The sequence below is a fragment of the Mizuhopecten yessoensis genome, unplaced genomic scaffold (genome assembly GCF_002113885.1).
Source record: "Mizuhopecten yessoensis strain PY_sf001 unplaced genomic scaffold, ASM211388v2 scaffold10987, whole genome shotgun sequence".
Taxonomy (NCBI): Eukaryota; Metazoa; Mollusca; class Bivalvia; order Pectinida; family Pectinidae; genus Mizuhopecten; species Mizuhopecten yessoensis.
Window position 1 is genome coordinate 1,035,499 of NW_018408821.1, and position 19,565 is coordinate 1,055,063.

Genomic DNA, 19,565 nt, shown 5'->3' on the forward strand with positions numbered 1-19,565 from the left:
ACTTGCTTTCACTAGTGTTTGCTACAGGTATACCTAACCACAGTTTCTTTTAAATCTTCAATAAACATAATTATGGCGAATAGTCACGGCGGCATTTAATATATATATATATATATAAATCTTATTACCGGTTAGCTTGTAATAATAATAATAGTAATAATAAGTAAGAAACGGAACTATAACAACAAGTCACCCGACTTCGTTCGCGGTGACTTAATAAGTAAGAAACGGAACAATAACAACAAGTCACCCGACTTCGTTTGGGGTGACTTAAGGATCCCCGTCCTAGCCAGAGCAAAACACTAAAGATTTCCACTGTCGTTTTTCAGCGTTAGAATCACTTGCCCCTGATTACCATGTCGAACAATGTTGTTATCTTCCCTTGAAAAGAAGAAAAATCGCGAAAGTGTGGGTAAAAAAAAAGCAGTCGTAACGATGTAAACAACGTCGTAGCAGTGATGGCCGACATGCAAACCCGACGTAAAATCGGCCGTTTTAAATGTAAACTAAACGCATTAACTGACAATAATAACAACAACGATGTCCAATATCAACTGCTAGAACACCACTTTGCGACGAAACAAAGTGACACTCGTTCACACATTGAAGAGACGCTGGACACTGAGGCCCCTACTAAGCTTATTACTGGCAATTTTACTGATGAGCCCACACCGACGTTCGATAAGGTAGGCTACTAGTGATCACGAATAAGTCAATAACTTTTGAACCTGGTCGCAGGGTAAACGAGTTGTTGAACTCGCGATGTTATCTGAATACCTGGACCAGAAAGGTTGTAAGGAATGCGGTACTAGGCTACGGTTGTGCAATACCCGGCAGGAAAGACATTTTGGCATGGGAAGTATTTGAAGTTTCACAATAGTCAAGATTATATTCTATTTTTGTTATATCATGTATATACCCAATAGGCCTATATTTCAAGTTCATTTTTTATATTACACACAACAGTGTTATTTTTACAATGTGATATTTGTATACCACAATACCGTATGTTGTTACTTGTACATAATGTAAAAGTTTATTATTGTTGTATAGTGTGATATTTGTTAAAACACAACAAATGTTGTTATCTGTTTATAATGACAAAGTTTATTATTGCTATATAGTATGATATTTTTTATATCACAATATGGTATGTTGTTATATGTACATAATGTGAAAGATTATTATTGTTTTGTTCAGAATGTAAAGGTTTATTATTGTTGTATATAGCGTGATTTTTTTTATATCACAACATGGTATGTTATTTGTAAATTACGTAGAAATTTACTATTGTCGTGTAAAGTATGTGAAACTTTGTTATTGTTGTTCATTGTGTCATTTTTGCTATGACACAGTACAGTACATTGTTTGTTATAATGTTACTCATACACAATGTACAATTTTGTTTTATATTGGTTATTTGAAGTAATTTTAATGGTTGGTAATGCCTACTGTATTATATTCGTACATAATAAGTGCTATATTGTATGTTGTAAATTTTATATATGACTTTTTGGGATTTAAAATTATTATCGGTACAAATATAAGCGTTGTCTTTCTTTTTTGCTTATTTTTTTCGTATCTTTATAATTTTTTGTATACTAAGTAAGTCCGCAAGATATTTATTTTTTGTCACCTATATTTTCTTTTCGTTGTCCTAAACGTGTTGCAATGGCACTCTGAATTTTATTGATTCATGTAACGGGCATTTTTGTTTGTTTTAGTATTATTGTTAGAAAATTACTCAGTTTTTTTGTGTTTTGTTCATCAATATTGACATTGTCATTATTTTGTATGTGTTTTATTTCTAATAAACCATTGTTGCATCAAATAAAATGTATTTTGTTTCATTTTGTTCCATGGAAAAACAAAATCGAAAACAAATCGAAATTTCATAATATCCCAACAATTCTGAAGAAACTACCACAAGGTATAGGTTATTGTTTAAAAATTATTTGTTTATGCAATAGCGATGCGCATAGAAAGAAAAAAAATCAATGCCTCATTACATTTTTAGGCGGAGGGACGGGTATTCTTAATAATAAGTAAAAAACAGAACAATAACAACAAGTCACCCGACTTCGTTTGGCTGACTTAATAGGAATCGGAGTGAAAACAAGAAGTCCCCAAACTTGGTTTGGTGGACTTAAGGTAATAGGATTGTGTCACCATTTCTCAGTAGAATTTCTTCAAATTTTGTAGTTATATTGCTTTGAAGTAAAGAATTTTTTCTGCCACAAAAAAAAAAATACAGGTTGTCAGAATTTTAAGGATTTTAAATGGAAATTTATATAAAATGGAGTGAATTTTGAAAAATAAATAAACACACATTTGTTTGCAAAATAATGTCACTAAAAATGATACTGACATAGATTAGTATTGCATAAATGTATATCAATTTCATCAATACTGAAATTGTGTAAAATTCATTATCTATAAATGATTAAAAATTGACATTTTATAATAAAACCATATACACAAATTAATTGCATGTAAGAGTTATCGTTCTTAAAAACTTCACAGTAGTGAGATATGTTGCCGGTTTCCTGAAGTGTCTCGTGATTTTCCCCGTGTAAAATATAGTTCGTGGAAATAAGCACAAAAATATCGACACAGTTTCCATAATTTAATCAATCAATATTTTCAATTCACATGTTATAATAGTCTTACATAATACGGTGAATATTATTGAAATATAGTGTTGTTTTTTGTGCTTATGTGCTTACTAGTGCGGAGGGGAATAGCGATCCGGTAGTTATTCGTACCCATGGATATATCACTACGCCTGTGTTATGGTCTCATAACATGAAACTCGATATGTCAGTGCTATATAGTGGTAATGCAGATCAAATGTAAATATTATTATAGGGAGAAGATTGCATGCGATGACACGGGGGTCATTTTTTTTGTTGCGTTTGCATGACTGTGTTTGTCTCTTCATCAACATAAATTGTATAGGTTTATGATGTTTGGATCTCGACTGGTTCCGTGTTATGATATAGAAACATATCCAATAACAACCAAGACGTTAGAACCTAAATATTCTCAGAGTTGGAAGGACCCCTTGGGCAACTATGGAAGTGTGTTTGCATTCTTTTCTCCATGTCAAGCGATTGTATATATGGTCAAGGTCCTCGCCCTATGGTGAGGATCTCGATAATGTCCAAGTTATTGCCCAACTTCTCTACTGGATCCCACCCCTAGGGAGGGAACAAACCCCAAATCAAGTTCTGGTAACATGAATGCATTTGTCAAGTAAGGTTACATCATGTACATGTAGATATGGATATAGGATGGGAATTTCAACTGTTTCCAAGTTATGGCATCATTTCGTCAATTTGGCCCTATTCTATTTGCCTCTCTCTTTGCCCCAATTTGGCCCTGTTTGTTGTGCCCCAAAGAGTTACAGCCGGTGTTAACATAACATTGAGTCCACTTGGCCTTATGATTCTCTAAATCAATTTGATTAAAATTCTTCAATCCATATGCTTTGAGAACAACTTTAATATTTACCTCTATTTCCCCAACTAAACATCGCCCGTCAACCTCGAAGGGGGGACAGACTCTCCGTTTGTAACTATCGCCAAGAACGCTCAAGAGGACCTTCTGACAGAAATACCTGTAGCAGTACATACATTTGTTGTTTGGAACAGGTAATCTACATGTTAAATGAATATAGTGCATGTGAAATAATAAGATGCCAATTGTTGTGTCATACATCAGTATTTTCAAACAAAATACAATATTGTTTAGTTCAGTATGTTTATTAATAAGTTTACAATAAGGAACAATGAAAATATAATGTGATATTTTTTTTTCTTATTTAAAATAAGTATTGGACAATGCAGCTCACTCTACCGAACATCCTTTGCGGCTTTACAAATACCTTGATTTGTTTTGGTGTCGTGCGTTTTCGTGAAAAAGTTTTCCAAATTACTGTACAATCGTTTGTAACGCTGCTGATGATGCATGCGATTACACATATCACAAAGAGAAGATTGCAACACACCACTTACAGTTCCAACAGAATAATGTTTTCTCCACTTAAAAAACTTCAAATACTCGTCAAAATTTTCTGATAAAAATTTGATATATTTTGCAAGCGATTTTATGCTTTTGAAATCCTTTGTATCAACATAGGAGTGTGGGGGGTGATATAGTGAACGATTGGCGCCATCTCTAATTATCGGCACAATTTGATGACGTAATACAAGATGTAGGGACTTTTCTGTGACGTAATCTTTGCATAAAGAATTTTCCAGAGAAAGATAAAATTTGTACGGACTGTCTAGTACATCAAAGCAATTATCTCTATGTCCTGACGTCACATTCCACACGCCCTTCCATTTAGTGTCTTTTCCCCCACCACACGTAAGATTTCCACATTTGCCATATATATCAATGTCCACGCCGTATGATCGAAGTTTGCGTACAAATTCGTCTCGTTTTGAACGAGCTTTGCAATGACTTATAAAGCCAACAGCTGTCTTTGATTTCGATCGCAATAATTGGTTCATCTCACTCACATTGTACCCTGTGTCGTGTTGTGAGAACTGTCCGTGTACCAACGTGAAGTCGGAATCCCGCCGATATGTGAACGTCCAGTTGACAATATCGTTTCGCCAGCAGCTTGAATCTGGCCGGAAATAATGTGGTGATTCGTATTCAAATAAAATCCAAACTTGACCTTGTTTTCGTTTTGACCTTCGTTCTCCTAGAGCATCCCAACTGAACATCACAGCATCGGCCTTATGAAGGAAAGTCTTGTCTTTTGTGAGGATACAGTCCTTAGTCATTGGACACGACTGAAACACATCAGACGTGTCCCATTTAGTTCCTACCCAATCTTTAAGCCATCTTGTTGTACTATAGACAAGGATTTTCTTTGTTGATGACAACTTCGAGTGATTAGAGTGATTGTTTATTGCCCATGAGGATGCATGATTTCCAGTGGTCTCGACGGTAATACAATTAGCCTTGTTGGTAATGGTAAGTTGTGAATAGAGGACCGCCATAATGACTATAGAACACAAACAAACCACCGTGACACTCGCATGGCGGACGAATGTAAAACGCTTTGATCCCATAGTCCACATCAGCTCTGAAATTTTAGAAGAACATATTATTAGAACAAGTTACCATACGTACAGTTGTGCACATCTTCAATACTCTCATCCTAAATTACCTATCCTCAATACTCTCATCCTCAATACTTTCATCCTCAATACTCACATCCTCAATACTTTCATCCTCAATACTCACATCCTCAATACTCTCATTCTCAATACTCTAGAGTCATTCTCAATTCACTCATCTCAATTCACTCATCCTCAATACTCCGATTCTCAATACTCTCATCCTCAATGATCCCATCCTCAACACTTTTTTCATCAATACTCCCATCCTCGATACTCTCATCTTCAATTCTCTCATTCTTAATACTCTCATCCTAAATACTTTCATCCTCAATACTTTCATCCTCAATACTCGCATCCTTAATAATTTCATCCTCAATACTCATATCCCCAATACTCCCATCATCAATACTTTCATCCTCAATACTTCAGGGGTTACGCTCACTTACCCATGACATATGTCATAACAAAACAGAAGGCTCAATATGCACCACTTTGTGGATGAAACAAAAAGACCAGTTTGGTTCTATAGTGTGCATTTATATAATCCTGCAGATAGAAGGACTGACATATGGACCATTCCGTCAGAATGACGTCACACGCAATACACACATATATTGGACACAGGGGTTGATAATTCAGTCTGTAACACTAAATTTGATGACGTCACAGAAATACACACACCGATTATAGTGACGTCACGTTCGACGACCGTGACGTCATCTAAAGCTACGCTATGGTGAACACATAGTTGAATTCGTTTCTGCCGGACCTAAGAACTACGCGTACCGCACAACCGAAAACAACGGTACTGATCGTAACATCTGCTTCTCTATTCTGCCTGACGCCCGATTGTAAAGACAGAGAGTTTTGGATTGTATTACTAGCGTCATGCCTGGGGTTTGTAATACCGGCACCGAAGCTGAAGTCAATGAACAACATGAAACTACGCTATGTGGAGAACATATAACTTACAGCTGGTCAATATACATACAATTTACAGGCGAAGCATTAGTAAAACATTCGGCTTCAGAGCGACGATTCCTTAGTAAAAAATTATGCGTAACTGACTGTAAATGTGTACAAAAAAGGGGGATTGATTTACCGGAACGTGCATCCGTAAAAGCGTATCTCGTAGCATGTGAAATTCTAGACCTAAATTGATAGTAATTCTAAAAAACAATCAGAATTCAACCAATCAGATTTAAGGAAGTAAAAGTGTCAACCAATCAGAATTCAGCCAATCAGATTTAGGGAAGTAAAAGTGTCAGCCAATCAGATTTAAGGAAGTAAAAGTAACAACCAATCGGATTTATGAGGGTAGAATAGTCCTTATAAAAAGAGAGACCCTCACTGCTTTGTATTCAGTTAGTACTATAAGCTTTGTATTTGCTGAAGAGGGTACACATTTTTGTCAACATGGAAAATTGCAACGATTGCCCAAAAACTTATGGTAGCAGGAAATCGCTTAGACGGCACGTCAACTTGAAACACAAAGGGTAAGTTCCGCTTATATTTATATTTATATGATGATTCTTTATTTATATGATGATACTTTATTTATATGCTGATACTAAATTTTTTCTTTTCTTTTTTTCTTCTTTTTATTTTACAGGAATACCGATATGTTTATATCTACAGCACCCACAACAAACACACCCCTACAATTTAAAACGCCCGTAGAGGAATTAGCTGCGTTAACACAAGAAATTCCTGAATTTTCCGAAATAACATCAGATAATTCAATCAATCGACACAACAGTTATTTTCTGATGAAATCGAAGAAGGAGAGGTAGAACAAGAAGGAAACGTCGAACGAGAAGGCGACAGACAACAGCGTGAGTACTATAACTGACACACCTCTACAGGAATCCAAAGACCATACAAAACCAAAGTTACCTACTAAACGAAGGGGACTACCCACACTGTGCGAGTCCGTACAAAATACTGTTTTGTAAAGTTTTCCTTATTCCTCACACTGCTGCTCTGATAAAGGAATTAACTTCTATGAATCTCACACCTGCTGCTATATTACGCATACAATCACTGGACAGCAACATACGCGAGGCCATACAAAGTTTCACCGAGGGAAAAGATGTAAACTTGTTTAGTCACCTTGGCGATAATATTTACGGTACATAACCCCTACACGTGTGTAGACATTAGGAAGTTTCACGGCAGTAGCTACAGTGACAATGTTGTACCGAGCAAACACGGTATATATGCATAACTTTCTGGGAATACTATCAGCTGGCCACCCTTTTGAAGAAGTTTTGAAAATGTGGAGACATTTGATCAAACGCTACAGGAACTGTTGTTTTCGTAGGACAGTGCGTGCAAATCCATATTGGAACCACATGATATTAAATGTTAACAGTGAACTTGATTACTTAAATTTAGTGTTTCACATGTTCTGTGATAACAAAATGACATATTACAGAGTTAAAGTACTGTTATCATTTAGTAACAGATTGAACGACCCTATGTACATCAACAAAGGGCCTGTTTCCAGTAATGTTAATTCTCCATAGGAGCCTGCCCCCGTATAATTTCTTATCTAGCTCAACTACTGTTTTTTTCTTTTCCGAAGAATAATTTTACACCTTTCCGACACCCAGATTTCATAATTTCAGTGAAAATGTATTTTTATAAAGTTGTCAATTTCAGCATCAAAGACATAAGTTCGTAAATAAAAGAAGGTTATCTCGAAATTGTAATTCGCAACATAGTATAAATTTCTTTTGATAAATATTTCCAAAACATCGTGTTTATTCATAAAACATAAAAAAAAAAATTCTCGGATGAAAATGCACTTGCAGAGACACAATTATGAAGAAAAATGCCATAAAATTGCAATTTTCTCCCGTTATATAGTTTTGGATGCAAATTTCCATCAGAAAATCGGATAGAGCTTTACTTGTTTCATATGTGTACCAAAAATCAGCTAATTCCATGTGGTGGAACGTTCTCATATCGCCGCCTGAATGTGGTTGTAAATTGAAAGAAAAGGGGAAATGAGTAACAACCTTGTCTGAAACCCTATTATATAGCTTATTATATACAAACTTTTATATTGAATATCAGAGCGGATATTTTCATGACAGTTTTATGATGTGTAACGACTAAATAAACAGTATCGATATAAAGATTTACACTGAGGACACCCTGATACATGAATACTGTTCTATCTCAAGTTGTCCTCTTCTGAATTTTCTGATCGTGTGGCCTTGTACATTTATCCGTATCTTCTTGTCTTTGTCTATACGTTTACGGAATCATTGACTCGACGCTAGCTATTCTTGTCTCACTTTCCTTGTTTTATTGTCCCATCTCCAAAGCGTTGTGGCTCTGTCAGGGTTGGGACCCTGACTTGTCTCACTTTCTTTGTGCCTGCCGACCACGCCACATCGAATAGATAGATTATCCATATGAAATACTTTATTTTGTTCTAAGTAATCAATCAATTCTGCGCTTCTTGGAGGTATTGAATGTGATTTATTATATTGTCTTGTTATTTTGTGTAATTAGTTGTTCGTTATTTATCACACATTTTCGCATAATTGTACCAAACTACTAAGTATTAGCTGTTTACAGCAATCATCGGTGGCTTGCTATTTTGTTACTTTATCGACGCTTCATAAACCAATCGTTATTGTTTCAAGATGGAGGGTAAATGTGTTGGAGAAGGGTGTCAAGTATACTTCAAGAAACGTAGTGGCAATAAGAACAGAAGTGCACGCAATGTAAATAGTCCACAATATAAATGGCTCCTAGATACGCTGGTGCAACAAGGATTGATGTCAGCAAAGGAACAAGCACTTATTTGCCAGAAGTGCTACATGAAGTATCTTCGGAACAAAAATCAGCCTGAACCTGAACCCGAGCAGAACCAGGAAATAGAGGAAGAAGACGACTCCCCGTCCCATATCCTGCCGTTGCTGACCCTTCATGATCTTTTGAATGGATCATCTTCACACAAAAAATGCTGTCTCTGTCTTGTTACCTTTGCAAGAAATGGAACAAAATCATCAGTCTTACCAAAACGTGCAAGACATCACCTGATCTATTCACACAAACTGTGGTGTCCCACCTCATCCCGCGTCTGCTCCATTCACCTTATTGGTAACGACTTAGATCCGTCTACAGAGGTTGTCCTTGATGGTAGAGGTTCCTTGGAATCTCAGTTACCATCAAAATCGTCCGAAATCATTAATGACCTCCTAGAGGTGTCGCACGTCCTTTCACAGAACCAGTCTGCGTTTACAATAAGCTTTTCTTCTCTTGATGACTCGGCATGCATGGCCTGGACAGGTTGGTCCAAAGATCAGTTCCTCGAAATCCACTCGCACTGTTCCCCATATCTTTCATCTGGTATATATACCAAGACTACACACGATGCTCTATTACTGTTCTGGGTAAAACTGAAAACCGACATTTCCTGGAGTCAGTGTTCTTCTCTTTTTGGAATTTCCAAGTCAAGTGTGTCCAAAACTTTCCACTCCATAGTACAGGCATTAGACACATCGATAGTCCCACAATTTCTAGGTCCGGATCACTTGACAAGAGAACAGTTGCTCGGGCACAATACTGTCTTTTCAGAAGCATTTTTTGGAGATAAAGCCACTGCCATATTAGATGGCACCTATATTTATATCCAGAAAAGCTCCGACCACAAGCTCCAGAGAATGTCCTACTGTGGCCAGAAGAAGAGAAACTATCTCAAATTCATGAGCATCGCCTTACCAGATGGCTACATTCTGGACACAGTAGGACCATTCACTGGCAGCGAAAATGATGCTACAATTACAAAAAAAGTCATGGACAAGCTAGTTACTTGGCTACAACCAGACGACAACGTTGTCGTTGACCGAGGTTTTAGAGATGTCCTACCAGTTCTCGAAGCCTCTGGCCTCAATGCTAGCATGCCGTCATACCTGAAACCCGGTCAAAGTCAACATTCTGACGTCCAAGCAAATCTTGACAGAACTATCACCAAATCGAGGTGGATTGTGGAATCCTATCATGGTCGTCTGAAACACTGGACGTTCTTCCGAACGCAATTGGTGTCTAACAGCTTTATCAATGTCATCGAGGCTTTGCTTCGAACCGTCACAGCCTGTCTGAATGGTATTAGAGGACCGATCTACCAGAGATCTCCAGAGAGAGATGCCAAAGATAGGCTAATGGCTGAACGTATGAAGGACCGTTTGACAACACCGAATGGTTTAGCTCAGAGAGTCAAGACAGATCCGGATCTATCTAGACGGGCAAGGTCCGAGTTTGTCAAGATGGATGCATCTTCCGTACTGTTTCCCCGTCTCGATCTTGATTACTTGAGAACCATTACGTGTGGAACGTATCAGATATCTCTGGCTCCTGGTTACATCGCCGAACATTTAAGTGATGACGGAGACTATGAGGTGTGGCTTTACCAGCACTCCCCAGACCTTCTCCGATGTCAAATACATTCTCGACACAAAAGCCAAACGAAATATAACGTTTGGATACGGTTCACCGTTTCACCCGATGTTGAGGCCCCAATAAAGGACTACTACTGCCAGTGCCCAGTTGGAGAGAGAACGATGGGAATGTGTGCGCACATCTCCAGTATCTTGTACTACCTTGGGTATTACAGGACGCTGGAAAACCCTCGACCATTACAACCACAGGTAAAGAAATTCCGACAAAACTTGAAATAGTTTTCCATGCGGCAACGGAGTGCATATGTCGAAAGTATGTTTGGGGCTCGATATGAAAGATCCCCGTTACCATGTGACTAACCAAACTTATAAATATAGGTATTATACAATCGCCCGTAGCTATGAACACTCCCGTAAATGCGAAAACCAACCAAAATCATAAGGAACACGTTTTGTTTGTTGTTCTGTCTATTTGTCAGCCAATGTCTTCAACCACGGGGACTTGTGAAGTAGCCATCTTGGATTTTTTTTATGAAAAAGTGTTTCTCTCACTTTTTTTCATATCTGTGTACATATTCTCAACATACCGAGCAAATACTCTCGTTTTTTTGTTAATTATCTAAAGAAAGTCGAAAATCGGCAATTCAACCATAGGCTAATTCAACCCAACATTTGAAAATGTTCCACCACTTACATTTTGATGATTTTTCCTCTCATCAATAGCATATTACGTACTGTTTAATAGGATAAAAATTGGTTTGCATCCAACGCCCATAAAAGGGTGTATTCTCTAAAAAACACAGTTTTTGTGTCTAAAATGTTATCATCGAAAATGGCATTTTTGAGATTGTTTCTTCCATAAAACAGCCAAATGGCGCGATGGAAACATGATTTTTTGTCACAATCATGCCATGAATGTATTCTTTACGGTAACCATCATTTGAGTAGATTTTCATTAATATGTTACATAACATGCACATTTAATCAACACTTAGACAGCTTCTGAAAGGTACAACTTTGAGGAGCCATAAAAAACAAACCAAGTGACCTAAATCTTTATACTTTATAGATTTGTGACCACAACGGCATGGGCAATGCACCACCAACATGAAATTTTAATCAGAGAAGGGGCCGTTTTGGAAACCGGCCCTTTCATAAATTATTTCCTACGTTTGAATTGAATGATTGCTAACATCAATTTCAAAATAAAACACTCATAGTAAGTAAATACCAAAAGCTTTTGTTACTGGTTAATCTATAAAGGTGTTTATACACTACACTGAGCAACGACACATCCCGTATCAGCTGAAGATGTAGACATTGCTTAGTGATACGTGAAAATCGGGTTTCCATTGGACAAATGTGGACAAATATGGACAAATAGTGTACAAGTAGTGGACAAATAGTAGACAAGTAGTGGACAAATATGGACAGGTCAATATAGACAAATAGTGTACAAATATGGTCAAATAGTCGACAAAGGTTGACAAATGTCTATTTTTACGTTAAAATATCATTCAATTCATTTCATAAGATAAAATACTTAACTTGTAAGGAAAAATAACACTTTTTAATGTTTTTTCTCTATAATGTTTTTATTGTACGAAAAAATAGACCAAAATCATTTATGGTAGAAGGGAAGTAACTCTTATACTCGGTTATGACGTGACACTAACGGATAGTTGACACGACACCAGGCTTTGAAGGACGGTTCAGTCTACGAATAGCAACGATTATCAGATATTTTCTTTACTTTAAAACGTATTTCATGACAATTCTAACTATTTCTTGATTCCTAACTGTTTTAAAGCTATAAGTTAGAATAGCTAGTTAAGTAGGGTCGTCTAACAGCTTGCAAGGAGCTATCATCGGCTATGACCAGTGCATCTACAGTATGGAATCCTTGAAACAACCCTTTACAAGACATGATAGATGTCTTACAAAAAAGATGAATACTTATACATGCAATATGCTTATAAATAGAAATATCTAAACTTTCGTTTTCGTGGAAAAAAATAGATATTTTCGTTTATGATTCCCAGGGATAATCCTGGAGGTGCCATTATGTCCATATGTCAGTCTTTCCATTTATGTCCATATGTCTGTCCTTCCATCTATGTCCATGTCAGTACTTCCATCCATGTTCATGTCAGTCCTTCCATCTATGACCATATGTCAGTCCTTCCATCCATCTCAATGTGTTAACCCTCCATCTATGTCCATGTCAGTCCTTCCATCTATGTCCATGTCAGTCCCTCCATCTATGTCCATATGTCAGTTCAAACCATGCAACAGCATTACCTGTTAGCATTGATGAGCGAGGAAGATCAACATTATTTTTTATTTGAGAAAAGGCATTCATATTTTTTTTTAAACGCTAGCTTATTTAAGCAACAACTTGTAAATAAAGAATTATATTATATTGTAGATAAAGAATTTTATTATATTGTAAAAGAAACCATATCGGCGTGCCCTTGAAAGGGTTTCGTATTGTGGAGAACAGAGCCCCTCATTTTCACGTCGACATGTTTGCAAACTAGCAACCAGAAGAAAAGAACAACCACACTTCCTACACGAAAAAAAAGAGTTCATCTCAATTTATATGCCGTGAATTTCAAATTGTAAATAACGCACGTTGTAACTATTTATTGTTTGTAAATATGTTTTATGTGTAAGATTATCAAGGAAAATGAAAATATATGACTAAAGAACAGAAAAGAGCAGGAAAAAGAGCAGAAAAGAAAAGAAAAGAGAGAAAAAACAACAGGTCTGTCAAGCATTGCAGAGAGAGAGACAGTCCATGGATGCAAAACCTGAAATCAGAAAGTAAATAGTCAGAAACAAGGGGAGTTAATTCCGTCAAAATGACGTCACACTAAATATACACAACTATTGGAAACAGGGGAGATAATTCGGTCGGTAACACTAAAATTGATGACATCACACGAAAAAAACCCACATGATGAATAGATGTAGATCTGGGGCCGTAGGTTAAGGGGGTTGAGGTGCTAAGGCGCCGACTTGGATCCAAGATGGCGGATTTCCTTAGCAACATTATTTATTCATTTCTTACAAAATATCAATATGTTCGATTGGCTATTGATATTCTACCATGTCGGCGCTATGACGAAATATTTTATGGGTTCATGATAAGTATAATGTCTTATAGTGCACTCTACTTATTATAATGTTTTACTTAAAAACAAATGCGATGGGTCGTACGTAAGTTGCGCTTTCCGCTATATTAAAAATGACCGTATTTTTAAATATAAAAAGAGTTTGTCCACTGGTAAAATGTATACTCTACCAAAACGTGGATGATCCGTGTTCATGGCTGAGCACGGTGGTATGTGTAGTGTGTTGTTTGTTCGATAACAAGTGTACATGTGTACCCTCCTTTCCCATATTTGTCTACACAAACAGCCACCAAACCAGTTTATTCAAAACTGGTTTTCCGTAAATGATGTTTATCCATTAGTTCAATGTCAATATAGTGGTCACATTAGAGTGTGTGTGTATACACTTCGTGTGTTGAAGTCCATGTCAATTTAAAAATTCTTCAGTGCCAGACGTCTTATATATTACAAACCTTTAAAACAGGTTCAGTAGACCGTAAGCCCTTTGTATCCGTATAAGGACTTATTTCACAGACGTAGTACAGTACATATACTGTATAAGGCCTATACGTCTCCTATTTCATCAAGGTTTTTATAACTCTACAAATATACCCTCCTCGTCGTGAACTTGACATTCGATCTTCGCAGCGATCATGAACTAAAGCACCGACGAGAGTGAAAATTAAAATCCTGTGGCAAATTTGCCCTATTTCAAGCGTTATTGTTAAAACTATTTTCAGGGTTGGTATCAAACAATATACAACCTTCGGCCGCTGTGAAACATCGTGACGTCATAACTTGCAACAATGTATATTTTGTATGAATACAATAATGAGCAAAGGTCAAGAAGGGGAGGAATGGGGCAAAATATGTATTCAAAAGAACTCATTTTTTTCTTCCTTCGTTATAAAAATGTGGTACAACTTTGAGCATATTCCATCTTTGCGTATTGCAGAGGTATCTTCTCTTGGGAGCAGGTATTGATTGTTACGTCACATGTTTGTGAGAGTAACATCATCAATTTTTGAGAAAACGACGCAATTTTCTCACACAAACCAATGACGTAACAATCAATACCTTCTCCAAAGAGAAGATAACTCTGCAATACGCAAAGACGGAATATCAATAGATAAAATTTAGGACAAACAATCTGCTTTTGAATGCGACAAGTTATTTTATTGTTGGCAATAAACAGCCGACTCCTTTGTTAATATTTTACCGTCATTTTAACAAATCAATATCTACTGGAAGCATACCTAATGTTTGTTACGTAGCCGATATAACCCCAATATATCGGCCTAAAGGAGGAAGAGGTGACCCTGTCAAATATAGACCAATTTTTATTACATCATTTGCAAAAAAGGGATTTTAAATAGCTCTTTAATTTTCTTTCGGAGACTAATGTTATTGTTAATGTTAATGTAATTTGTTTCGCATCCCTGCCAAAGTCCCTACTGCTAATAAGCTCATAGTTCGATAAGGGTAGAGAAGCTAGGACAGTAATTTATGTGATGAGCAAAGCGTTTGACAGGGTTTGGCAGAGTTGGTTAATTAATTAACAAATCGAAAAACGTATAGAACTCGTGGAGATTATGTTTAACTGGATTTAGTGTTATCTAACTGATCGACAACAAATGGTAGCAAAATATTGTTACATCTAGCAAACAGTGAACGCTGGAGTACCCCGCGGACCCGTTCTCTGGCATCATGTATATTTTGATTTATATTATAAATCGTGAAGATGATATCGACACCAGTGTCAAACGTTTGCTGATGACGCCTCTCATTATGTGATGATATATGACGATTGTAAGCATACCTCGGATATCCTGGATGAGGATCTAAGGCGCAAAAAGGAAAATTGAACAGTAGACCATGTCTACCAAGGACTAAGGTCTGTCAGCTGAATTCAGGGTTATACAAGAATCATTTGACTGATATTTATTGGAGACGCAACTCACTTACCCATCCCTTATAATGATTTTCTATTGCGTTGGCCCAAGTGATTTAAGTAAAGGGTTCAGTTCCCTGACCGGGGCATACCAAAGTCATTAAAAACGATAGCTGTTATTCCCTGCTTAATGTACTGCAACATGTGACCGGATGGAATACTGTGTTGGGTTCCTTCGGCATGGTATTTCAGCGAGGTAACACTCTAAAGTTGGCATCCGATCTGCGCTTTCTCAAGGACGCAAATACATCAAAACATACAGACACACCGATACATTGTACATTACATGTACACACATGGAGGCGTGTCCTTAAATGATCATAACTCTTAATAGGACTTTAAACAACATAAAACCAAACCGGTAAAGTTTCTGATATTCTTATGATATATCTCTGTGTACATGTTATAAAATATCCAAGTTATCTGTTTCTTATCATACATTATTGACCTGAATATGCATTACATCCTATGTGTGATACAGTATATATAAATGTCTAAAATGCATTTTTAGACATTCTTGTCTTGTAAAGGTTTTTGCCTGTGACTAATCGATTAGTATATTGGAAAAACTGTCACCCGATGACTCTGCAAATCTCAAAGTGGTCATCTTACAAAGTTAACCTCCGTTTAAAATAAAATGTCTCAAAAATATTTGCCTTACCAGATACTTGATACTAGAGCGTATGTTACGGTCTCTCCAAGTTCCCCAAACAAACAAGTTTCCTATATCAAGCTGCATTAAGGTTGCAAGTTGAAATCTAGACATGCATGGTTGATATCGTTTTCTGATCGTCGTTCAAGAACAAACATCCTGAGGCTAACTCTTTGTATAAGATAAATGTCTAGCGATTTGACCAGGGTTTTTTTGGTAGCAACTTAGTCTTTTTCTTTAAAGTGTTCGAGTTCCAACAGGTGAATTGACCTGTGAAACTTACATGTCTTAAACACAAGATACATTGTGTTGATAAAATGTAATCCATGTAGTATCTAATATTTTAAAGCTAATTAGACTGCAAAGTGGATAATAAAAAGAAAATATCAGTAATATGTCATAATTTTTTTCTTTCTTTTTTCTTTTTAAACACATATCATGTTTATTTTGAAGTTTAGAAGATAATACATTAATAGTTGAATTTGACCTTAAACAGATTGTATAACAAAAGCGGTGTGAAATTATAATGTGGTGTACGATACCCAAATACATCTCAATTAAAGTGAAAAGGGCACCTTTTATGAAACAGTATATAATTGGTTTACATTGCCTTTGTCTCATAATGCAACACTTGGTTATTGTTGTGAAATATGTGGGCGTTCGCACGTACATGTACATCCGAATGTGGCACATAGTCCGTATGACTGGTATGTTTACATTTCAATTCAAATCAATTTTATTGTACTAAATGAATAATTTGATTAGGAACATGTATCGGCGTTAGTGTCCTTTCCAGTTGAGAAAGCATACATTTATTATATTCATAAGTATATAGCACAAATATACAGAAGGTGTAATATTTGGTCAGGTAAATAGAAGAAAACTAGAGCCATTGAGCTCGGATGTGTACATGTACATACATGTATATCAACCTTTTAATTTCCTAGCGCCTTTATTGGCAACGTTCACAGAAGTACTGAAAGGAATGGGTCTGACCCCAGACTTGAAATATGAACGTAGTTATCACTCCCTGTTTAGCGTTCAGCATTTAGGGTTGCTCGATATCCTGGGGTACATTCATGCTGGTTAGTATATATGGTACGTAATTATTTATGATACTAGATCATGCACGGCACGTGGTAGTTATGTAATCACAGGTACTTGCCTCGTCTATCAATACACCTATAATATGNGGTCCAGCGGCCGAGTGTAGTCCTATTACCGTAGATACCTCAAACCCAGAAGGGAAGTATTTAATATAGATATCCAGGGGAGATAATTCAGTCGTTAACACTAAAATTGATGACGTCACACGCAGAAAAACCCACTCAGTCGTTAACACTAAAATTGATGACGTCACACGCAGAAAAACCCACATGATGAAGTGATGTTACTGTGGAGCCGTAGGTTCATGTGGTTGCTAAGGCGCCATCTTGGATCCAAGATGGCGGATTTCCTTAGCAACTACACTCCACAGTAACATCTATTCATCAAATATGGTATAGGTGTATTGACAGACGAGGCAAGTACGAGGCATGTACCTGTGATGTAATTATGTAATATCTGGCGCATTGATGTTATAAATGCATGTATTCTTTTCGGTTGGTACATGATTTAAAATTAAAAAATAAACGAATACTAATGACATGTATCTTTAATTTTAAATTCCTCCTATATAAAAGCACACAGTAATGTATAACAAGCCACTGGTTTGTACCTTTAGTTTAGATCCAAATATAGCTGTAACAAATACAGTTACACAAGTAACCTCTTCCAACATGTATTTTACGAGCGTACGAAGNCTCTCTCTCTCTCTCTCTCTCTCTCTCTCTCTCTCTCTCTCGCTGAGATGAAATGAAAATGAAAATGCCTTAAATAGGTACATGTATAAAAAAAAAAAACCCGCCCAAACCCCACATCCTCACACCCGCACCCCAAAGATACTAGTATTAGGAGATCGACTCATTACCGGAAGAAGTTTGAGTTGAACTTATTGTACATTTTCTCTAACACATCATGAGCTGCATGGTATTATAATATACATGTCACATACTTACGTATAGTAATACAGACACTGCTAGCTCCCGTGATAGCCGGTTAATGTGCGTCTCCAAACAGGGGTAAGACCATGAATACCATAGCCATGGCGGATAACATCTCTGTTTGGTTGGTTGCGTGTTTTGTCTAGCTGACGGTGGTCAGGGTCATCTCGGGGTATCGTTCAGTACTTATACCCTTCAGCATTTTATCATTTTCTATTCGATAACTGTTCGGCTATGTGAACACAATAGGCTATATATACATACGACGTTTGTCCCTACGAGGCAGATGTGTTTGCATCTCTGGTTTAACATAAAAACAGGGGGTTATCTAACAATATCTTGCAAAAATAATTATCTCATAACGGTTATCAGATTCCTTCCCTCCGCCAGAATAGCTCAGTGATATCACGTAAATGTATATTTACATCCCACTTCACTTGCAGGGGGATCCGACATGGCGGAACGAACGAACGGTGAGTTTTAACGGCTCCGAGTTTGCATATTTAACGGGCGGGCATATGTGTGACATGTATCAACTGATCATGACACCACAAGAAACATATAATTTATGCGTTTTTGAAGCGTGTACTTGTTGTTAAGAGTATTTGGGAAGTAGATACCGAGCATCGAAAGCAACGTGGGATATCGGTAACAGCAAATGTCAATATCGTGATGATATGGGTATCTGCTACTGGGAAATCAGGGTAACTGTTCTGCAGACTGTTGCTTAATTTAGAAAAAAACACACATATAAATTGAAACAAGGTAATTTCTGGACAGTCACAGGGTGTGTACGTCGTGTCCCGAGGGCTCGTCCCAATATCAACATTACACGAACGACTGAGACTGATCTGAAGGCTGTATACACATCCTACTCGTTTTACATTCCACTTTTTTCAGATACATTTACATACGCGCACACCAGCAGTGCTGTAATGGAATCTGGTCACACTGAGGTAATAACTAATTAAGTACAATGTACATTTTATATAAAAAAAAAAAAGCAAGCAGGAAAGCTGGGTAGGTTGTGCCATGTTTTTTGCACAAGTGAAATCATTTACTTGCCGTTTTACGGCTTCAAAAACGATCGATTATGGCGCAGATACCCATATCTCTGTCAAAATTGCCGAGTCAGTTACATGTACCTATATCATCGCATTCCAGTTACCTATATCATGCCAAAATTAACGATGTCAATACCAGCTTAAATTCACAAATCATTCCAAACATACAACATCAAATTATGTTC

General features: G+C 36.9%; 3 protein-coding genes across 3 annotated transcripts in view; 1 reads left to right on the forward strand and 2 right to left on the reverse strand.

Annotated features, from left to right (window-relative positions):
* The window catches only part of LOC110464399 (alpha-(1,3)-fucosyltransferase C-like), a 39,752-nt gene that overhangs the window by 19,851 nt on the left and 336 nt on the right, over nucleotides 1–19,565 (reverse strand). The window lies entirely within an intron of this gene.
* On the reverse strand, nucleotides 3,850–18,690 carry LOC110464400 (alpha-(1,3)-fucosyltransferase fut-6-like). Its single transcript, XM_021519597.1, has 2 exons — nucleotides 18,332–18,690; nucleotides 3,850–5,101 (listed from the first exon to the last, which is right to left on the reverse strand). The coding sequence occupies exon 2, from the start codon at nucleotides 5,094–5,096 to the stop codon at nucleotides 3,855–3,857; it is 1,242 nt and encodes a 413-aa protein (XP_021375272.1). The 5' UTR covers nucleotides 5,097–5,101; nucleotides 18,332–18,690; the 3' UTR covers nucleotides 3,850–3,854.
* Nucleotides 17,782–19,565, forward strand: part of LOC110464401 (surfeit locus protein 6 homolog) — a 29,435-nt gene continuing 27,651 nt past the window's right edge. Inside the window, exon 1 of the mRNA XM_021519598.1 lies at nucleotides 17,782–17,807. The gene's annotated coding sequence lies outside the window, so the exon portion shown is untranslated. The remainder of the gene's footprint in view (nucleotides 17,808–19,565) is intronic.